The sequence below is a fragment of the Octopus sinensis genome, linkage group LG12 (genome assembly GCF_006345805.1).
Source record: "Octopus sinensis linkage group LG12, ASM634580v1, whole genome shotgun sequence".
Taxonomy (NCBI): Eukaryota; Metazoa; Mollusca; class Cephalopoda; order Octopoda; family Octopodidae; genus Octopus; species Octopus sinensis.
In genome coordinates this window covers 51,579,666-51,604,446 of record NC_043008.1, presented here as the reverse complement: position 1 = coordinate 51,604,446, position 24,781 = coordinate 51,579,666, and the positions used below count along the sequence as shown (strand labels likewise).

The 24,781-nt window shown below is 35.1% G+C and overlaps 1 protein-coding gene across 1 annotated transcript in view; it reads right to left on the bottom strand.

Moving 5' to 3' along the window:
- Positions 1-416: 416 nt before the first annotated feature.
- Positions 417-24,781, bottom strand: part of LOC115217915 — a 68,939-nt gene continuing 44,574 nt past the window's right edge. Inside the window, exons 5-11 of the mRNA XM_029787634.2 lie at positions 23,655-23,860; positions 19,843-19,936; positions 15,603-15,835; positions 12,277-12,370; positions 7,692-7,739; positions 6,320-6,374; positions 417-1,402 (exon numbers count right to left, since the gene is read on the bottom strand). Coding sequence (XP_029643494.1) covers positions 1,132-1,402; positions 6,320-6,374; positions 7,692-7,739; positions 12,277-12,370; positions 15,603-15,835; positions 19,843-19,936; positions 23,655-23,860 — 1,001 coding nt within the window. The 3' untranslated portion in view covers positions 417-1,131. The remainder of the gene's footprint in view (positions 1,403-6,319; positions 6,375-7,691; positions 7,740-12,276; positions 12,371-15,602; positions 15,836-19,842; positions 19,937-23,654; positions 23,861-24,781) is intronic.

Sequence of the window (24,781 nt, the reverse complement as noted above, 5' to 3'; positions counted from 1 at the left end):
ACTGCAGAGAGTGGCAGTGTCGGGGACTTGCAAAATTCTCTGGGATTACCCAATCCAAATAGATCAGGTGCTAGAGAATAACAGACTGGGCCTAGTGGTGGTCGTCAAGAGGCACTACATGTGCTATATAGTTGGTGTTGCATGCTCCTTTGTCCCATGAATAATCAAGATGGAAGGTGAAAAAATAGATGGCTAGAATAATCAGGAAAGTATTAGATAACTGAAAAGAATGGATAGCATGGTACAGTAGACTGCAGGTTGCAAGCCTGCTATGCATGCAGAACTCCAGGAGTTCAAACACAACCTGTGATGAAAAGAAATGATGATGATGATGATAATAATAATAATATCAACAACAATTAGATTCTGTCTTGATAATGATTTCTTTATTAATCACAAGGAATTTACATTGAGTGTGTGTGTGTGTATGTGTGTATGTGTGTGTGTGTGTGTGTGTGTGCATGTGTGCATATACTAATGGTTTCAAATTCTGGCTCAAGGCCTGTAATTTTAGGAGGTGAGGCTTGTATGATTTCATCAACCTTAGTGTTCAAATGATTTAATTCCATTGAGCCTGGAAAGATAAAGAGCAAGGCCATATCATACTGGGATTGCCTTTGCCTGTCTTTTTAATGTGCATAGAGTACTATGTGTCAAGTGTCAAAGTTATCACTGAGCAATGCGAGATGAAATATGTTGCTTAAAAACAATATGCACCATCTAGTAGAGGGATTGAAACTATGATCACTAAGTTGTGAATGCAACACCCTAACCACAAAGCCATACACCCCAGTAGCAATAAAAATAATGATGCTAATAATGATAATAATAATAGATTGATTTTAAAAAATACAATTTATTTTTTAAAATGGTTTTATACTAAGATTTTTTGTAAGTTAAAAATAATGAGAAATTATTCCATATATTATTTTGAAATTATTCATTATGGGGTATATTTTTCAAATTTTCTGGGTGATGATGTCACTGTCTAAAAAAGTAAGATACAGTTTCTGAAATTTAAAAAAATCATGCCAAACTACCAAGCATTAAAATTTTATCTTAATATATATTTGTCAGGTTATGTGTTGAGTTGTTCAATACGAGGATTATCAACAAGGTGAGGAGTTCTTTTTATGCAAGTTCTTCATATATATGGATTTCTAGATCTGAATAGAATGGTTGTTGTGTGGGTTTATTGATGTAAACTGAACTGGGATTTTTCATACAGCAATATCCATCTTCAACAAGATCTTGAGATTTAAGCTGTGAAGATGGTAATTCTTGATTGCGTTTGCTGATACAAACTGGAGTAGTATTTTGCATGGAGTAATAATGATTTTCATTTACATCTTGAAGTTTTGATGTGTTACCTCTGTTTACACTGTTTCTGAACACTTTCTTTCTGCAATAGACAATACATACATACATACATACATACATATATATATATATCCACACACACACACACACACAGAGAGGCACACAGACACACATTTATATAAATAGATAGATTGATAGATATATAGATAGGTAGATAGGTATATAGATAGATATAGATAGTCAATTCAAATAAATGATTAATATTAAAAATTAACAATAACAGATAAGAAGACATACTCAGGGAATGTATTAGCTTGACACTCAGTAAAAGGATATGTATGTATGTACTATAAATTGTGACTAAGGTTTGGTGGAAGATTTTGATTTAGAACTTTTGAAAACACGACATTTGTCTTGCAGAGCCATGTTGATTCGTTAGCTACTGCACGCATTTTTTTTCTCTTCTTCTTTCTGTGTTTTTCTCTCTCTGTGTATCTTTCTGTTGAAGAGCGTAGGCTCGAAACGTTAAAGACTTGTTTTATTTATATTTCCTGAGCGCCATACTAATACAATTGTTCGTTTGTTTTCCACCTGCCTTCGTCTTTTGTTTATTTTCATAAAGCTTCCCGTTATATAGATATAGATATAGATATAGATATACATATATATATATATATAGATATACATATATATATATATATAGATATACATAATATTAATTCGAGACAAAACCACTATTTTGCAAATCAAACAAGGAAAGACTTAATCAATACATAAAAAATTTTAATATAAAGTAAATATTTACTTTATTTATTTATTTACTTTATATTAAATTTTTTTATGTATTGATTAAGTCTTTCCTTGTTTGATTTGCAAAATAGTGGTTTTGTCTCGAATTAATATTATATAATATTTTACTATAAAATTGGATTTAATCCTAAATCTGATTTTTTCCCTGTAAATTTGGATTTATTCCCTAATATTTATTATTATATAGATATACATATATATATATAGATATATATATATATATATATATATATAGATATACATATATATATATATATAGATATACATATATATATATACATATATATATATATATATAGATATACATATATATATATATATATATAGATATACATATATATATATACATATATATATACATATATATGTGATTTTTTTGATTTTTGATTTTTCTAGTTTCAGCTAATGAGCTGTGGCCATGCTGGGGCACCGCCATTTATATAATATATATATATATACATATATATATATCCATATATATATATATATCCATATATATATATATATCCATATATATATATATCCATATATATATATATATATCCATATATATATATATATATATATATCCATACCTACATACCTACATCTATATGTATATATACATGCATATATGGGTACAAAACATCAAAAAAAAACATTGTACACAATGAGAAACGAAAACATAAAAATAAAAACATGGAAACAAACTATTTTTCAAAAAACAAAATAATAGAGTACAAGACATACAACACAAGGAATATTCCCCTTCTTCAGTTGTCCCTGTTTTGCCTACTCTGTGTTCGAAGGCAAGGACAAGATGCAACTTTGTTGAAACAGTCCTTCCCGCAAAGCAAATTAAATAAAATTTGGGATTTTTTGCAGAGGGGTAAAAGTGGTAACATGAGCAGGAGAGTAAGAACAAAACAAGACGACAGTAAAAACAGTAAAAGACAGAACAAAGAGAATAACTCAGTAAAAACAAATGATGAGGGCTGTTAAGCCAAGACATTGGAAAAATTATTCTGAACGTTTGAGGAGACAGCTTATTATGAGAGAGACAGGATAAGCGGTCTTGTCTTGGTGAAGATAGCAGTTCGAAAGATGGCTTCCCTCTGATCACGTATCAGTGACGAGAGAGTCGAGGAGGAGGAGGAGTAAGAGAGAGGGAACAGTGAAAGGGAGAGGAGAAGAATGACAGGGACACAGTGAAGTGAAAGAGGAAGGAAAGTGAGCATGAACAGAAGTCAAGAAAATGTGAGAGAGGGGGAACGAAAGAACGAAGTGTGGAATGAACGAAGTATGCGTGAAAGGGCTGATAGACAGAAGGAAAGAATAAAGTCGTACAAGATTTAGTGTACCCTTTTTGTATCACCAAACTGTGTGGATGTCTTGTGTTCTAGTCCCATTATGTATTTTTTATATAATTATATATATATGCAGAAATAAACATACCGCTATATGTTGTCATACACTCAGATAGAAAAGAGAGGAGTCATGGTGGAGTTGCAGTGTACATCCGAGATGACCTCATGCCCAAGGTCCTATTGTCATATTCAAACTCAGTGTGTGACACTCAAATTGTACACATAAGACAACTGAATATCATCATATGTACTACATATCGCCCACCGGATGCCCCAAATCACACAGGCATGTTTGAAGACTGACTAACAAAAATAGAAGTTCTCACCAAACTGGAACAACACAACAGTGTATTCTTCCTGGGTGACTTTAACTTCCCCAATGTGGAATGGCCTGGGGAGCAGATGCTCCTAGGGATGACACACCATCAGCAAGCACAGGTGGAGTCCCTGCTCAACCTCACAAATGTCTCTTTCATGGAGTAAATTGTGTTGCAACCAACCAGGGAAAATAATATACTGGATCTCTGATTCACAAACAATATGGACATTATCCATAATGTTAAAGTGATGCCAACATTGGTCTCGGATCACAACATAATAGAGCTGTCTATGTATGGACCAAAAGCCCCCACAGACACACAGCCTATATGAAGCATCCACAATCTCTCCAAACTAAACTTTCATAAAGCTAATTGGAAGTTGATTGAGAAAGAGATCCTCAAACAGGATTGGCCTAAATGCCTTTCCACACCAAACATTGACGTGAAACACAAACGTTTCATGTCCATAATACAAGCCATATGTGACAAATATGTCCCAGTGTGCAGGGCCAGCAAACACAAAAACAGGATCCCTAGGGAAAGGAAGATTCTTATGAGATGACGGAGAAGGATTGCAGACTGCCTGAGCAAGCACACCAAAAGTGGCGAGAAGTCTCACCTCGAGAGAATGCAAATGGAAATTGAGAAAAGTCTGCATCAGTCTCATGAAAAGGAGAGAGCAGATAAAGAGGCTTGGGTTATAGAAAATATCAAGTCAAACCCTAAAGCCTTCTTTAAGTTTGCCAAAGAGACAGTTGCAGTATGCCAGAGGATAGGACCTCTCTTCCAAAAAGATCGTTCCCTCACAGGAAATCCCATGAGGATAAGTGAAATACTGGACGAACAGTTCCAAAGTGTATTCACTACACCTCCAGAACACAGGCATGACCGCAGCTTTTGGGTTGAAACATTTTTAAAGATTTAAGGATTATATATATATATATCTTTTATATATATATATATATATATATATATATATATATATATCTTTTATATATATATATATATATATATATATCTTTTATATACATATATATATATATATATATTATATATATATATATATATATATAAATATATATCCATCCATCCAACCATCCATCCATCCATCCAACCATCATCCATCCATCTATCCATCCATCTATCTATCTATCTATCTATCTATCTATTCTCTCTCTCTCTCTCTCTCTCTATATATATATATATATATATATATATATTATATATATATATATATATATCCATATAAATCAAAATAAGCAACAAGGATATCCAGAGGTAATGCAGTTCACCATTTCATGCAATTCCATTTAATTGAACAAAGCAATCATTACATCAATTTAAAATGTTGAGCAATATTCAGCTGCACAAAGACATAAAATTAAATTAGAACAGATGGACACATTAGTACAATTATACCTAAAATCTCAAGGAGTTAAGGAGATAGACAAAGAACATGTTGCCTAAATTAAGCATAGAAGCAACTAAAATTTTCAAGAAGACGTACATATATATATGTATGTATATACGTATATATGTATATATATATATATAGTATATATATATATTATATATATATATATATATATATATATATATATAGGGGAAGCAGAGCAGATGCCAAAAACTATAGGCCTATCTATCTGACTTCACACATCAACAAAGTCATGGAACGGATAGTCAGAGGGGAAACTAATCACATTCCTTGAAGAAGATAGTTTGCTGAGTGATACTCAGCATGGCTTTCAACCAGGTAGGAGCTGCCTGACCCAGCTCTTACAACATTGTGACTGGCTGTTGAGGCAGTTACTCAACAACTCAAACATGGATGTAATACACCTTGATTTTGCGAAAGCTTTTGACAAAGAAGATTGTCTTATTGCAAGAGCTCAGCTACAGGGAAAGGCTGAAACAGCTAAGACTCTACTCCCTAGAGTGAAGACAGGAGAGGTATGCAGTAATATATATCTGGAAGATCCTGGAAGGAAGTGTGCCAAATTTTGGCATTCAAAGCTACACCAGTGCCAGAATGGGTCAACACTGCACAGTACCAAAGATCGCCGCAATGCCATCGCACTTCAGGACCAGTTACTGCAACAGCCTGGGTTTCAGAGGCCCACAGATTTTTAATATTCTCCCAAGGAGCCTGAGGGACCTACACAAAGAGGATGTAGGTGTTTTCAAATCAAAACTGGACCTCTTTCTATTGAGAGTCCCAGATGAACCTACCTTGCAGCAAGAGCTGCTAATGAGATTAGTAACATGAAACTCCCTTATTCAACAAATACTACATACTAGAGGAAGCTCTCAATGATAACAGTGTAGCAAAACGTTGGTACCACAGCATGGCCGCAGCTTTGAGGTGAAACTAAAAGATAAAGAAAAAAATATATATCCATATGTGTATGTGTGTGTGTGTGTGTGTGCGTGCTGTGTGTGTATGTATGTACACATATGTGCATGCACATGCAAAAATAAGTAGGAAATAAATTGAGAGTAAAGAATAATATTATATGATTTTACCTGACAATGAAAATCATGATCAAGCATAATATAAGGACTACAAGGGGACCAACAACTAAAGAAAAAATGAATAAGATATTCAATCAAACAATATTTTATGTATGCTTAAGTCTCTGCTAATATACTTAATGTAATAATTGAAAACAAATAATTCTCCATTCAAAGTTACTAATGTAATTAAAAGAAAATTTATTAGCTTAAGTGAGAATTGGTGTCAGAATCAAGACACTTCCAAGATAAAGATTGTTAAAAAAACTCCCCAGTAAAATACAGTAATATTTGTTCTTACCAGACTGCACACACTCCCTCCTGCACAATTACATTGTTTTAAAATAGTTTGAATGTTGAAGTTTTTGACAAGGATTATTGTTAATTATTGTCTTTTTTTTCTTTTACTTGTTTCAGTCATTAGACTGTGGCCATACTGGGGCACTGGCTTGAATAATTTTTGTTGAATGAATTGACTGCAGTATTTTCTTTAAAATTTTGGTACTTATTCTATCAATCTCTTTTCCCAAACTGCTAAGTTACTGGGACGTAAACGCATCAACACCAGTTGTCAAGCTGTGAGAGAGGAGAGAAACAGACACAAAGACACACAGTGATACATATATATGTATATATAACAAGCTTTTTAGTTTCTGTTTACCAAATCCACTCACAAGGTTTTAGTCAGCCTGAAGCTATAGTAGAAGATACTTGCTCATGGTGCAATGAAGTAGGACTGAACTCAGAACCATGTAGTTGGGAAGCAAGCTTTTTACCAAACAAGCACACCTGCACGTAATGATTTTTCATACTTATGAGTTTTCTTTTCATAGTCAGTGTAATTTTATCTCTTAACTACCTGTACGATGACCCAGTACCATAAGGAAATGTACAAACTTTGTTTAGATTCATTTGGAGGGCAGTAGGGAACTGTCTGATGTAAGGAGGGAAAACCCTAATCCCTTCTTCTATCATTTAGCTTTGTTTTATCTCAGAATCATTAGAAAACTGTGCTTTTGACTTGGAAAATTTTCCATATGATTTTAAGAGTTAATTAAATATTTTGGGGTGGGAAAGTTAATGTATTAAATTTGAAAACCTCGCTTAACTCCCTTGTCTTTCATTCAGACATTCTAGCTGCAGTTTTTAAATTCCCAAATACTAGCTTAATGATAAATTTATTACTCTAAATTCTTCTTTACTTTCAAAATTAATTAAAATAGATGAAGAATAATTGAATAAAAATATAGTAACAAAAGGGGTTAATCTCATTCACACATTTTTGGGGCTGTTATCAAACTGTCAATCTCATCATCATCATCATCATCATCATCATCATCATCATCATCATCATCATCGTTTAACGAAAGAAATAGATAATTACCTATTTTTATGAGGAGATATGATTCATTTGATTGCAGTTCTTCTTTCTCTAGAAAGTGAAGAATAAATTTTAATTACAAATTGACAAAAATATCTCTGAAATACATAAAAACATTATCATTGAACTGAGAATATTATCATTGAACTCCACTGGATTTGGTTAAAAAGAGATGATGAGCGTTGGCAAGAAGAATATTGAGGTTTATTTGATAATCAGTTGATCTAGTAAGCGGAGTGCCTCATATCAGTGAGGATGCAATGGTGCCATTGAGAAGTAAGCCCTGAAACAGCACACATTCTCTTTTGATGACCCCACACACTTGCTGGCTTCCAGTATGCAGAACTTTTGACTGGTAGCACTTGCATGTGCAAGTTGTTTGCAAAACAGCATATATATATATATATATATATATATATGGTATTAATGAAAGTACAGTATTATTTATCCATCATGGCCAATTTTACCAATTGGTTTCTCACAAGGGGTCAACAGCTAGTTTATTCCCACAAGTATTCTTTGACATGTACATCTGTTCTTGTCTTCTGGCAGAAGTCATGTCACATATTTGTTTTCTTTTTCTACATCACATACACATATATAGATATATACTTCATGTACCAACTGCATGAGACTCATTGTATATATTTGCTGATACTATATTTCAAGATGTATCTTAACAGCTTTGTCGTGTCAATGCTCTTCAAAGGTTTGAATAAATCATCACATCTAATCCTCCTGGTTTTCTGTTTCTTCCTTTATCTACACGCACACATACATTGGAACTCAAACCAGCTTTATCCTTCAGTACAACTGAAATGTATAAGAAGAAAGCTGGGTATAAAATGCACCAGATGTATGCAAAAGAGAAGACTGTGCTGGTTAGTCACATGATGCATATGGATGAGGCCAGCTGCATTAAGAAGTGCTGAGCTCATAGTAGAGGGAACCTGGAGGAGGAGTAGACCTATGAAGACGTGGGAAAAAGTGGTGAGAAAGGGTCTTCAGATCCTGAACCTCATTGAAGAAATGACAAGGGAATAGGAATTGTGGCGATTTGCTGTACTTGATGTGAAACATCAAGTTAAGTAAATTTGCTGTTATCCTTTACAGGTGCTAGTCCCACATAAAATGCATGTTCATATTTATGTGTGTGTAAAATAATATATATATATATATATATATCAACAAGCCATGTACAGTGATGTTGTCAATAAGGTGTGAGTTGGCCATGAATACAGTGATGACTTTAGTGTACAAGTAGAGGCTCGCCAAAGTTCAGTTCTCAGCCCAATCCTATTCATCAAAGTCCTCCAGGCCATAACTGGATCCCCATGGGAACTACTTTATGCTGATGACCTCGCCCTTATTGCAGAATCCATAGTAGAAATGGAGAAGAAATTCCAGGTATGGGAGCAAAACCTGGAACAAAGGGCCTTAAAATCAAGCTAGCTAAGATCAAAGGTATTGTTAGCAAGAAAGCAAATAAGCCTCTAATTCCACCAGGTAAAAGGCCCAGCGTAATCTGTAGGAAAGGAGTAGGAAGTAGACTATGGACACATAAGAGATGCAGTGGAATCAGGGGTAGATTAACTGCTAAGGTCAACTTTGTGTGTGGCAGATGTGCAGGAACAATAAGCACTAAGAGCACACCAAATTCAGTCTCTCTCAAATGTTCAGGAGGCTCTCTCAAGGTAGTAGATAATTTCTGTTACTTAGGTGACCAAATCAACAATGGGAACGGATGCTCTGAAAGTATTGTTTCTAGAATATGAATGGGATGGAGAAAGTTCAGAGAGCTACTACCTCTGTTGGACACAAAGGACTCTCTCTGAAAGTGAAAGGTAGATTGTATGATGCTTGAGTATGAACAGTTACATTCCATGGGCTCTGATTGTAGAGGACATGCATAGACTAGAGAGAAACAAAAGAAGTATGTTCCACCAGATGTGCATGAATGACAAATTGCAAATACATTGAGAGAAAAGTTGGGCATAAGAGGAATCAAGTACAGTATGCAAGAGACTACATTGGTCTGGACATGTGATATGTATGAATGAAGACAGCCTTACAAAGAAGTGCCAGTCACTGAAAGTGGATGGCACCTGTGGAAAAGGGAGACCCAGTAAAACATAAGATGAAGTGGTGAGGATTGATCTCAGGATGCTGGGATTCACAGAGGAAATGACACTGGACACAGATGTCTGGCGATATGAGGTTCTAAAGAAGACCTGCCCATGTCAGCGAACCTGAGTTCTAGAAGCATTGTGTCCCGCAATAAAACTTTCACACACCCTACTCCAGCAAACCAATCTACATTCCCCACTTCTCTCCCAAAGTGTTTTTCTTCTCTTCCCCACATTTCCTCTTCATAATCACTTATCAGTATGGTGGGCACATAAGCCAGATCGATTACCTCCTTACCAGGCAATTGTTAACTCTCCCTCTCCTCTCGCACACACACTCATGCACACAGGCACTCACACATGCACATACACACACTCACACACTCACACACACTCACACACACAAATATTTTTAGACCTGTAAAGTGTTCAATGGCTCAGATTGCAGCAAACCACCTGAACTTGTTGGGATTGTTGATCGCTTCAGTCTGTTGAATCTCTTAATATGTACACTTCACTCACAAAACTAAAGCAGTGTACTTCAACTACCTGCTGAACTATTTTGATACCAACTTAATATCACCCCTCATTCTGTGACTCAAAATTCCAGCTTTAAAGTGATCTAAATTAAAACCTTCCAATAAAATTATTCATTAATTAATTCATTTTCAAAATAAGTTGAAAGCAAAGTAGTGAATTTTAATGAAAATATTGTAAGAAAAGTGTTAACAGTGAACTGTCATTCAAGAATGTGTGACAACAGTAATTTCTGTTGTAAAATAGGCATTAATGCAAAATGGATATACAATTAATATAATGACATATTAATTGATCTAATTAATAGATGCAGACATGGCTGTGTCATTAACAAGTTTGGTTTGGAATCATGACATTAGGTTCAATCTCACCATGTGGCACTTTGGACAGATGTCTTTTGCTTCAGCCCTAAGCTGAACATTGTTGTACTTAAATGCTTAAAGAGCTGTTCTTGAAATATCTTTGACCCCCTCATCTAATCTTAGCTCTTATGACACTAGCGTAGGTTCAGTTCTTTGTATGTTACTTAGCTTAGATGGCAAAACTTTATAGCTACTTCTAACAATCTGACTCAGTATTCTAGAGCTTTGTTTCAAGTTGCTTGCATATCCTGCTGATACCCCAGTGCATCTGATCCTGTCTAACATGAACTTAGAGAAATTTCACCTGCTTTCAAATTTCACAAAGTTTGCCACCAGCACAGGTACCATAAAAAGAACAATCACTATGCATTGTGAAGTGGTTGGCATTAAGAAAGATATCCAGCCATAGAAACCATGCCAAAAAAGATACTGGAGTCCTTGGTCCCATCAGATCCTGTTAAACCATCCAACCCATGCCAGTGGATGATAAATGATGAAGATGATTATGATGCTGCTGCTGCTGTTGATGATGATACATGTGTGTGTGTGTGTGTGTGTGTGTATACACTAAGACCTATGCATCATCTTCTTGCACTCTTGCAGTCTCTCACACTCTCTCTCTCTCTCTTGGCTAGGTAACTATGTACCTCCTCTATAGCAAGACACCTGTTTCTGCCTCCCTGTCACACTATAACCTTTCATCATCTGGCTCAAGATCCCCTCCTCCAATGCGCCTCCACTCTTAAAGGATCTTTGTCTTGCAAGTTACTTGGTGACCCTGCCAGTGCTGGTGCCATGTAAAAAGCATCCAGTCCACACTGTAAAGTGGTTGGCATTTAGAAGAGCATCCAGCTGTAAAAGCCATGCCAAAACTAACCTTGCCTGTGCTAGAGTCACATAAAAAGCACTCAATCTACTCTATGGGGTAGTTGGTGTTAGGAAGGGCATCCAACCATAAAACCCATGCCTATGCCACACAGTCACAATAGCCTAGTGTAGCCTTTTACCCAGCCAGCTCCTGTCAAGCTGTTCAACCCACGCCAGCATGGAAGACAAACATTAAATGATGATAATACCTGTGGATTTGTAAAACATTCATTGCTTCTATTTTTGTTTTACAGTACAGATGGAATCCATAGGTTCATATTCACTTAAAATTCACCCCTAATATTTGACAGATTATCAACTCCTTACTTGGAGCTTTAATTCATTAAGAGACTTGCTAGAGACCTCTATTATATTTGCTAAGTGTTTTCATTGATTATACAGAAACTATCCCAAGATTCTCTTGAGTAAGTTCTTTATGTGACATCATACCATACTGATTATTTATCAAAGAAATGTAATAGTGCTATCCATGATTACCAATGACTCAAAATTTTAAGAAATTTGTATTAAATAAACAAAATAATAAATATGTGAATTCTATGCATCTTTTCTTTTAGTTTCCTTAATTTTAATTTCAAATTTCTAACTCTGCTTGTAATAATTAACTCCCTTGTAATAGCTGTACCCATTAGAGAGACTACATGAGTTTGGTTTAGGTGTTCAATGAAATCTTACTGTTTAGGAATTTACAAGAATATTCATTAGAATTTGTCTTGTGTACGTTAACACAACCATATTCTTCTCCAGTAAGTATTCTTGTCATGACAATCTGAAAAATTATAGAAGAAAATTGTTAGCTGATAAGTTTTATTACATTTTTAAATTAACACAAATGTCTACACTGATAGTAGGGTAGTTGTTGCCTCTATGAGTGTATTATGATCAATATTTTTCACCTATTCTGACAGTCAATTTTTGCTTGAAATATAAACTCAGAAAAAAATGTCTTTTAGTGTGTTTGTGTGCATGTGTGAGTAATTCACAATTTGAAAATAATCTAACTCCATATGATACAGAGTAAATCGTTCCCCCATTATAATACATAAAAATGTATCTAAATATATATATGTATATTAACCCAAACTATCAACAGATAAGATTAATACATCTAATTAAATAAGAAATTACAATAAAAATTGAAATTATCTCAATTAAATAAGTAGAAGTTAAATATATTGATTTCTACCCTTTATATTTATAATGCTATTTAATTGTAAAATCTAGATATCAGGCAGTGTGGGTTATGGTCTTGTCACCTGCATCATAAATTAGGTAGTTCATGAAGGAGTCATACCCAATGACTCGTGTAGCAGCACCATAGTCAACTGCTACAAGGGAAAAGGTGATGCTTCAGATAGAAATAACTACAGGGGTATCAAATTACTGGATCAGGTGATGAAAGTTACAGAGAGGGTCATAGCTCACTTTGTACTTGGCTTTTGTTGACTTGGAGAAATCCTTTGACAGGGTCTCCCGATCCCTTATCTGGTGGTCAATGCAGAAACTGGGGATAGGTGAGTGGCTAGTAAGGGCTGTACAAGCTGTCAGTAAGGTGAGGGTTGGCAACGAGTATAGTGAAGAATTCTGGGTAGAAGTAGGGGTTCACCAAGGATCAGTCCTCTTATTCATTATAGTCCGCTAGGCAATAACAGAGGAATTCAAGACAGGCTGCCCCTGGGAGCTCCCCAATGCTGATGACCTTGCTCTAATAGCTGAGTCACTGACAGAACTGGAAACGAAATTTAGGGTGTGGAAGCAAGGTCTAGAATCAAAGGGCCTTAGGATTAACCTAGCCAAAACCAAAGTCTTAGTAAGTAGGAAGGCTGTAAAATCACAACCCGCTTCAGGAAGATGGCCCTGCATGATCTGTAGAAAAGGCATGGGTAGAAACCCCATATGATGTACCAGATGTTAGCTATGGATGCATATGAGATGCAGTAATATCAAAGGAAGGTTAACTGGGAAAATAGATTTTGTGTGTGGTGACAGGGGAAGAAACTAGAAGTAGTTAATAGTTTCTGTTACCTAGGCGACCAAGTCTGTAGTGGGAGTGGTTACTCTGAGAGTGTAGCGACTAGAATAAGAATAGCTTGGGCAAAGTTCAAGGAGCTCCTACCTCTGCAAGCAACTAAGGGCCTCTCAATCAGGGTGAAAGGTAGACTGTATGATGCATGTGTGCGAACTGCCATGCTACATGGCAGTAAAACATGGGCCATGAATACTGAGGATATGCGTAGGCTTGAAAGAAATGAAGCTAGTATGATCTGCTGAATGTGTAGTGTCAGTGTGCATACATGACAAAGTATAAGCACCCTGAGAGAAAAGTTGGGCATAAGAAGCATCAAATGTGGTATGCAAGAGAGGTGACTATGCTGATATGTTACGTATGAATGAAGACAGCTGTGTGAGGAGGTGCCACTCCCTAACTGTAGAAGGAACCTGTGGAAGAGGTAGACCCATGATGACATGGCACGAGGTGGTGAAGAATGACCTTTGAACATTGGGCCTCACAGAAGCAATGACAGAAGACCGGGACCTTTGTAGATATGCTGTGATTGAGAAAACCCAGCAACTAAAGTGAGATCACAACCACACACATCCATCCCTGTTAAGAATACTCCTGATGCATCGAGTGAAATGATATGCTTGAGAAGACCTCTTAAGTCAAGTAAAACCAATATCATAGCTGGGGCCGGTGCCCCCTGACTGGCTCCTGTGCTAGTGGCACATAAAAAGCACCATCTGAACGTGGTCAATGCCAGGTCCGCCTGACTGGCTCCCATGCCAACAGCACGTAAAAAGCACCAACAGAACATGGCCGATGCTAGTACCCACTGACTGGCTCCTGTGCCGGTGGCATGTAAAAAGCACCATCCAAACATGATTGTTGCCAGGTCCTCCTGACTAGCTCCTGTGCTGGTGGCACATAAAAAGGACCTACTACAGTCTCAGAGTGGTTGGCGTTAGGAAGGACAGCTGCAGAAACTCTGCTTGACTAGATTGGAGCCTGGTGCAGTCGTTGGTTCTCCAGACCTCAGAGAAACCGTCTAACCCATGCCAGCATGGAAAACGGACGTTAATCGATGATGATGATGATGATGAAATGAAGTTAGGAATTGAAACGTGCATAGATGATATGAAATTGACTATTTTGTAAATAAACTAATTTTTTCTGTGTTTACACTCTCCATTTTCTTTATATTATATTTTTAAAATTCTGTTCTCCTGTATTGGATAGATGAAAGCATCTATAATGGCAACTGGAACTTCATAAGTGTTAAGTACTGATGTCGAAGAAGAACCATCAATAAACACCAATACTAACACAAATTAACAAGTTACAGGGAAATTAATTGATATAGGGCTAAACCAGTGTATGCTTGGATGAAATGCATCCCTGTTGAAAGAGCAACCTCTTTCCATTTGAAACCTATATATGTGTGTGTATCTATCTATCTATCTATCTATCTATCTAGCTGTCTATCTATCTATCTATCTATCTATCTATCTATCTATCTATCTATCTATCTATCTATCTATCTATCTATCTATCTATCTATCCATCCATCCATCCATCCATCCATCCATCTATCTATCTATCTATCTATCTATCTATCTATCTATCTATCTATCTATCTATCTGTCTGTCTGTGTGTCTATCTATCTGTTAATCTATATGCACACACACAGAAACATACACACATTGATACATATAAAATAGCCCCAGTGAATGAAGGAAGGTTGTATGGGATTAGTCAACTTGCTGGAAATAGGTACCAAATTTCCTTTAAGGCTGACTGAATAAAGATTGTAGGTTTATGCAGCTCATAAAACAACTTGATGGCCATGCCTAGAATATCTTTGACCCTTAGGTTTTATCAGTGAATGCTGATCAAGACTTTAACAACAGCATTAATAATAGCAATGATTACAATAAATAAGTAAATAAATAATTAAAATAAAAAAGGAAATACGAAATTTAAAAAAGTAAAAATTCTTACTTTAGATATGTCAATAGCTTTGTTATTATTTTCAAAGGATATTTCAACTTCATCCATGCTTATATTTCCAATATTGATAAAAGCAGAAAATGTGGGGAGATAAGCTAATTTTTTTAATGTTAGAGCTTGTAAAGTGTTTGTTTCACTACCAGTCATTCTAAAAAATATTTTCATTTCTTCTATATTTCCAATTAGTTTCGATTGAAAGGTTAGTTCTATTTTCCACACAGTATCTAGAGATGAAAGAAGAAAATGAAAAAAGCAATAAAAAGATGGTATAGTACTTGTGAAACATAAAAAAAAAAAGAAATGTGCTGTGAAAAAATCGTGAATTACTTGACATTTTGAAATCTGAATTATTATTCAAGAGAAGATGACTGATTTTCTTCCCTTTTTGTTAACCATTTTGTTACCATATTTCTGTTGAGATATTTTATATCCTGCCACAGGTTGGTATAGATAAATTATGTAGTGGAGGTTTAATCAATGTGTTCCCTATTTTACTCCATGTATCTGTATTGATTATCGTGATATCATAACCCGTATCCAATTGTATCCAATTGTAACTTGATATTCATATTATTCATTTTTATGGACACAAATTTTCTTTTCTGAGCCTCTCTTAGAATTTCATTTAACAGTCCATTCTTTCTAGAATTTTTGCTTGTTTCACTATACAGTGGGAGCTTTTTATGTCCGATTTTTCAACAATCAAAACATTTACAATTTTTAAAAGGACAATTACTTTTAAAACGTAAACCTCTGCAACCATAGCATGGATTTGGCCTGGATGTTCGTTTTTCTTTTTTTATCTGTTTCAGGATGACACACATGTATCTGAGAGCAATCTTTTTCTTCAATTTTATCTACGCCATGCCTTAAATTGATAATCCTCTGGCATTCTTCAGCCACTGCTTGTAGAGTTAATTTTTGGTCCTGTTCTAATTTTGTTAATATACGGAAACGTATATCAGCATCTTTTCTTGCTGTTAACCCTTGAACAAAAATTAGACATTTGAACAAATCTGGCATTAATTCATTTAATTTGAATTTTTCACACTCTTTTAATGATCCCAACATTGGTGACGAAATCTTCATCATATTTTTTAACTAAATTTAAATATTGCTAATGAATATTGAACAGGGAACTTCTTTCACAGATAATTCTCATTAACAAATTAGCTGTTTCATAGAAACAAATCTTACCTGATTTGTTTGGCAGAATATAGTTACAATATTTTTTGTGTTCAGCAGGCGATAACTTTTTTTAAAGTAGTCGCACCTTCTCGTCATTATAATTCTTACATTCTTCTTTGAAGATTTCTTTGTATCTTTGACAATATGAAGAAAAATACTTTCTTCTGGGTTATAAATAAATTCTCCAATTGAAGTTTCTATGCTGTCAGGTATTGATGCTGTTGTTATAGTTGTTGTTGTAACTGCTGTTGTTGCTGTTGCAGCTGCACCACATTAGCCAACAAATTTTCCATGTTAATGACTTTTTTCCTTGGTTTCATAAAAAAAATTAAACTTTCTACGCAAGCTTAAAATATCTCTTTGCCACTTTTATATCCTACCACAGGTTGGTATAGATAAATTAGCGGAGGTTTAATCAATGTGTTCACATGACATACTTTGCAAGACTACCAAAATGCTCTCTCTTTCTTTATTTTGGCACTACGGCCACAACACAGAGGGGACACTACAAAGATAGACACAACACCACTGTGGGGACAAAAACAAAAACATTAAACAAATGAAAATGAGATGTTATATGAAAATGAAAAATGAAATGGCTGCATGAGCCCCATTCCCATGCAGTACTATTTGAACGTTTATATAAACTATTTACAATCGTTCTATTTTCTTATTGTTTTTTCTTAATCATCGTTTTTTCCTCTTTTTTTTTTTAAATGAAACAATTTTACTTTTTTCCTTTTTTGCAACAAAACAATTTACTTTTTTTCCTTTTTAATGCCTCATGAAAGGTTTTAAATCTTTTAGCTCCACTACTGGTGGCAATTCGTCGAACACCACCAACACTCCTGGCGGGTCAATCCTGCTTCAACACATGTCTTTTAGTCTGTTGTGTCTTTGTCAACCATGATGGGCTTCACATTCTTGGTATACACATCTGTGGGTAATTTCACTTTTATGACATGTTTAAATTTTAAAACTTTCTTTTCAGTTTCTTTGCTTTTCACGAATGTCACAAAATTTAATCGAAATCTTCCTTTTCTTGTTTGTTTTCTCTTTTCCCATTCCAGTCCTAGGACCTTCTTTTCTCCATCCACTCTCCTCGGTCTCTGCAGTTGCGTTTCAAAATCTTCTCCCTCCCTGGGAACAACCGGTGTCTTCACCAATGTCTCTTCTTTATTCAGTTCCTCCTCGAACACATTTTCAAATTTCTTTTTGCTTTCTCTTTCCACCACCATTTCGTCTTCCTTCCTTTTGGTCTCCTCCTTTCCCACTACTTCTTTTTCTGCTGCTATGGCGATGAGCTCACTCTCGCATTTCTCTTACTTTTTTTTTACCACTGTGAATTCCTCCTCCGTTGCTTTCTCCTTTATCTCGACCTGTACCACCTGGTCTGTGCTCTCCTGCCTCTCCGTCTGCTCTATTTGTTGTTCTCTTTGGGGACACCTTGCCTTCATGTGGTCTTTTTCCTCACATGTAAAACATATAGGTGGCCTGCCCTCCACCACCACTCTCAATCTAAAGTCATCGGGCTGCACTATCTCTCCAACAATTCAGTTTAAGTCTTCCACTGTTGCTTGGATGGTTAACTCAATCCCATATCCCCAGTAGTTTATACTTTGGGTCCTTGTGGCCTCCAGTAACTTGGCCTCTTCATTCATGTTGTACATTATGGCTGTCATTAGCCATGCTTCTTTCAGCTCTGGGGGCAATTTGCCAACTCACTACTCTGGCCACAGGGATGTAACCAGAATAGCGTTGGTCAATATTACCTAATATAATATTATTATTCATCAGAAGTTTTGACTTTTGAACTTAAGCATTCCAAGTTCAGATTTGAGGAAGGCACCTTAAGCACATGTCTTCTACTATAATCTCTGACCAACAAAGACTTGAGAGTAGATTTAGTAAACAGAAAATGAAAGAAGGATGTCATATGAGTGTGTGTGAGTGTGGCAGGGGTGCTTGTGTCTCCTTGTCTGAGAAATGATCATAAATGAGCACCACCATCATACAATTGGTTCCTTCATTTCAAATCTGATGTAAAATATGTCAATCTTTCATACTATTTATATCTTCTATTTTTTACTTGTATCAGACATTAGACTTTGGCCATGCTGGGGCAACACCTTGTAGAATTTTAGTTGCACGAATCATCTTCAGTACTTCACTTTTTAAAAGCCTAGTACTGATTTGATAAGTTTCTTTTGCCAAACCGCTAAGTCACGGGAATGTAAACACCCTGACATCAGTTGTCAAATAGTGGTGGGGAACAAAAAGAAGCAGATGTGCACACGTGTGCACACACATACACACACACACATATGATCAACATCATGATTATCATCATTTAGTGTCCATTTTCCATGTTAGCATGGATTGGACTAGATATATTTATATATATATCATGATCATAATCATCATTGTTTAACATCCGTTTTCCGTGTTAGCACACATATATATATTTTTACAAAATGGGCTTCTTTCAGTTTGTGTCAACCAAATCCACTCACAAGGCTTTGGTCTGCCTGAGTTATAGTAGAAGACACTTGCCCAAGGAACCATACTGTGGGATTGACCTGGAATCATGTAGTTGGGAAGCAATATTTTTATCACACTATCAAGGGAATATTGGTTTCAAGAGCAAGTTCAGAAGAGGAAATAAGTCAATTACATTGACCTACAGTTCTCAACAGGTACTTATTTTATTGACTCCAAAAGGATGAAAGGCAAAGTCAACCTTGGTAGAATTTGAACTCTGAACATAATGACAGACAAAATGCTGCTAAGCATTTTGCCCAATTCTGCCAGCTTGCCACATACTACCAAGGAAATATTACCATGAATGTAGTATGGCTTTGGAAATTGGTGTGGGTGATAGGAAGATTTAACTCTTAATAGTAATATCAATGCAGCAGCATGAGTCATTTAGAATTCACCTTGATCACTCTCCTTCTTAATAACATCTGATAAAAGCCAGCAAAGCAGAACTATTTCCTAATTTCTAATAAAGTGATATAAGAAATATGTTTTATCAACTTACTATTTATCAATGAACACTCATGGTAAGGAATACTTTGTTTAAGAACATAAATACAAGAATATGTGTTGGAAGTTTCCATATTCTTCAGCTTGACCTAAAGCAAAATTAAAAGAAAAAACAACAAAATTATGTGTCCTGGAATTACATGGGTTTAGGTAGGTGACAATTTGTTCTTGATCCAGTAATTACATAGATAAGGAATATCTAATTTATCCATCTATGCAGTAATTCTATCTCTTTTTCATCTGGAGTGTTTTTACAAATATTGAAAGCTTTATAAATAATCAAACAAGCCCATGTTTACAGGAGCTGAGCCATTCAGATTCTTTACTCATGGTTTAAGAAAATTAAAACAGCTTAAAGGAATTATATTAATCTACAGATGATGTCAGCACGAAGGGAGCCTGGTCTTGTCATCTTAGTATATTCAACTTGAAAATATCACTCTATTCTAAATCATAAAAACAGAAGTAGTGGTGGAGACTGGCAGATATAATATATCTACAGTTGGGTCTCTTTCCTATTATATTCCCTTTTAAGTCTACATTGGCTATCTACACTGTCTCTTTTATTTTGTTCTGTTCTGTTATATTAGTGTCTATGGTATTTTCTGCTTTACTATATATCAAATTATTTTTCTATCTTTATCTCTATTACTGTTGTAAATATAGACCTTATTATTACCCTCAGGGTTTAAGTTATTTTCTTTATCAACCTCATTGTCTGGATCTATGTTTTTTTTTTTTTTGTTTGATTTCAATTTTTCTTTATATCCTGCCCTACTAAGTGCTAGTTTATAAAAATCTTCATTTTTTGAAAATATTTCCTCATCCACCAATAGGTTTGAAATACATGAGACATTTTCTACAATTTTTAGTGGAAATTATTATTATTTATTGTAACAAATGAACAGGGAAGAAAAATACTGAAAAGAGCAGCAGAGTAAAAGCAAATATCCAAAATGAAAATACTCACCTAAGGCATGGAAACAGTGAAGCAGCAGCAGTAGCAGAAGAAGAAGAAGAAGAAGAAGAAGAAGAAAGAAGAAGAAGAAGAAGCGACGACATTGAGTAATAACTCAAATAATAATATATTGGAAAGCGATACTGAAATTGAAAATCAAGAAATGGAATGTAAATTAGCAGATAAAGAAGGCAGAAAGAACAAAGGAAATAATCAGGAAAGGAAACAAGATATATAAAATAGAGTTATAGATAAAAAAAATTCTGATTGTGCAATAAATAGATTAAGTCTTCTTGATTTTAACTGCAAAATTAAAGAAACAGTATACAGGTGAAAGGTAATCTCAGAAGATCATGTATGTTATTACTTTCGTGCTTGTGAAACATATAAAAAGAAGAATTATCAACCAAGATAACTCATTTAGAGACTGCAAAAAGAAAAATAACACTAGTTTAAGTAAACTAATTGGTCCTTAAAAGATAATAATAAGGAATATAAAAGTACCTGGGAAATAATTAGTAGAGCCAAACCATAAAGAAGAAGCAAACAGTGTGAATTGTGTGTGTGAAAGAAATTTAACAAATTCTTACATCAAAATTCAAATTAATCAACTGTAGATGTGAGAGTGCATTACATTGTATTCACCAAGCTAAACATACATTTCATAAATTTGAATAATTGCATAATATATAATATTAAAATTAGAATCGAAATCAAGTAAACAATAGCAGGTTGAGAGGGTAATTAAATTAGAGGAGGTGAGCTCGGTTAATGTGGCACAAGGGAGCAAAGAGAGAAGATTAATATACACGCATGTATTTATATATGAGGTGGTGTAAACATGGTTGCATGTGAAGTGAGAGCTAGCAGTGACCTTCATGAGGCAGTGTGCTGAGTGACATCGCTGTGTTTACTTTTCAAGTTGTGAAATTTGTGTTTTGTAATCATGTGTATGTTATAGTCTGCGATTTTTGATATGGACAGGAAGCTGGAATAAAGAGCCAATGTGAAAATTTGCATTACACTTGGGACGTCTGCTACAGAGACATTGAGCATGCTTAGGCAAGCTTAAGGCGACAAGGTCGTACACAATGTTTCAAGTGGGATAGGCGCTTCAAAAGTGGAAGAACATCCCAAGATAATGAGCAAAATGGAAGATCTGCTTCGAGTGTCACCACCGGAAATGTGGAAGAAATTCATCAGCTTCTGCATGAGGATCGTCGGAGGACAACCATCGACATTGGTTATGCTGTTGGTCTGTCATATGGGTCCATGCAGGCAATCCTGACATCTACAAAGAATTGGATTCTTCACAACATTGCACCTTGTCACTAAACTCTCCTCACAGTGAGTTTCTTATTGAAAACGACATGGTATCGCTTCTGCACCCATACTATTAACCAGATTTAACACCTGTGCACTTCTATCTCTTCTCCAGGATGAAAATTCAGTTAAAAAATCACTGGTCTAACACCGTTATCAAGATCCAAAGTGAATCACAGAAGATCCTCAACTCGCTTATGGAAAATGACTTCCAGGCCGGATTCCAAACATAGTAGAAAGGCTGGGACTGGTATATTGCTGAGCAAGGAGACTATTTCGATGTTAAAACCTAGTTAAATTAGATTTTTTTTTATTAAATGTAACTAGTCTGTGAACTTTTTGATACACACACACACACACATATATGTACATATATATTGCATCAACTCCCGCATTCAACGGTACTTATTTTATCACCTCAAAAGGATGAAAGGCAAAGTCAACCTTGGTGGAATTTGAATGAACTCAGAACATAAAGACAGATGAAATGCTAGTAAGCATTTCGTCCAGTGTGCTAATGATTCTGCCAGTTCACAATCTTACTATATTTGGTAATATTGACAAAAGATTATTGGCACAAGTGAATGATATTTAGTAATATTCAACCAAGTACCAACATCCAACATCAATTTGGTAAAAAAGGAAAGTTGAATTTTCACACCTGAAGGCTTAATGGAATATTCTAGAACTTCTTGGTAGGTCTATAAAACTCTACATTTCAACTTTCTCTTGTATTTTTGTCTTTTTGTTGCCAAAATAATTTCATTCATTTACATTCTATCTGTAGCTGCTAATTATGTTGTAATTTATAAAGAAACATTTGACAATTCATGATTTGAACATTATATATCTGTGCATATTAAAAATGTTTAGAGTTATAAATAAACATTTTTCAGTTTAATAATTTCTCTTATTAATAGCAAAACTTATATAACTAATGATATTTCTTTTGACTAAGGCGGTGAGCTGGCAGAAATGTTAGCACGCCGGGCGAAATGCTTAGCGGTATTTTGTCTGCTGCTATGTTCTGAGTTCAAATTCTGCCGAGGTTGACTTTGCCTTTCATCCTTTTGGGATTGATTAAATAAGTACCAGTTTTGCACTGGGGTCGATATAACCAACAGGCCCCCTCCCCACAAATTTCAGGCCTTGTACCTAGAGTAGAAAAGATATTTCTTTTGACTATGAATAAAAACAGTTTTTAAGGTGATTGAGAATACAGAATTGAAAAAGTGCTTTGCTATAATTCATTTTGCTAAACAACAAAAAGGATAAATAGCCAATTTAAACCTGGCATGAAGTGAACACAGAAGAGTGATGTTGAATCATTCATCCAAACCATCAACTTTCTAATGAGAAATTATCAATACACATCTGTGCGTTTGTTGAATTATGTATGAGCATACATGTATATAATGTATTTCATTTAATCAAATCCAGAAAACCTGAAAACAAGTAATACATTGAAATTCAAGTGAACCGGTTATACTTCTTTCTAAATGAGAAAAAATAAAGGGTTTACTCACAACTGTCTCTAACCAAAATTTTCCTGTAGTCTCTATTTCTATTCTTGACCTTGTATTCATTTCCATTGGAAGAATGAATGATTTATTTGATGTTTTAGAATCTTTCTCAAATTTTATATCGTCTTTGCCATAAGGTACTATTTTAAATGATTGTGTGTACTTGTTGTTCATCTCACTATGTATAACTTCAAGGTTCCAGTGTGTCCCTAGCAAATAACAGAAGAAAAATTGTCATTAATGACAACAAAATTTCAAATTACTAAATTTGAAAGAATAATTGTTTTATAAGGAAGGAGATTTAAAATGAAACTATTAGAATACAATTGAAAACTATTTATTTTCTCTGCTCTTCTACCATACATTCATTACACTTCTTTTCATTTATAATTTATTTAGATTTGATGTCAAAAATGTTATAAACTTTCAAGAGAATTTGAAATAATGCATTTTAGAAAAGCAGATCTTGAAGCACACACACAAGGTTATAAATAATAGCATATAAATATTAGGTTGGAAATCTCTTTTGGATAAAAAATACGTGAAAGGCTGTCCATAGGACTCAAACCCACATCCCCCATAGACATGACTGATGTTCTACCATTGGACCAAGGCAATTCCTTAAATTTTTCTATTGATTTTAGAAATGTTATTCTTACCAATGAAAACTCTATGTTGTTGATGTCATAAGAATTTTTCTATAAACTTCTGAGAGAATGTGAATCAATTCTTATTTTTAAAATATCACAAAGTCCTTGACTAATTCTATCCAAAAGGATTTATCAACCCAATATATATATCTATAGAGAGTTAGTTTAGATGAGATGCAGTTTGGGTTTGTGCTAGGGAAAAGTACTACTGATGCTATATTCCTGGTAAGGCAGCTGCAGGAGAAATACCTAGCCAAAGATAAGCCCCTGTACCTGGCTTTTGTTGACATGGAGAAAGCCTTCAACAGGGTCCCCCGATCCCTTATCTGGTGGGCAATGAGGAAGCTAGAGATAGTTGAATGGTTAGTGAGAGCTGTGCGGGCCATGTATAAGGACGCTGCTAGTAGGGTGAGGGTTGGAAACGAGTACAGTGAAGAATTCCGGGTAGAGGTAGGGGTCCACCAAGGCTCAGTACTCAGC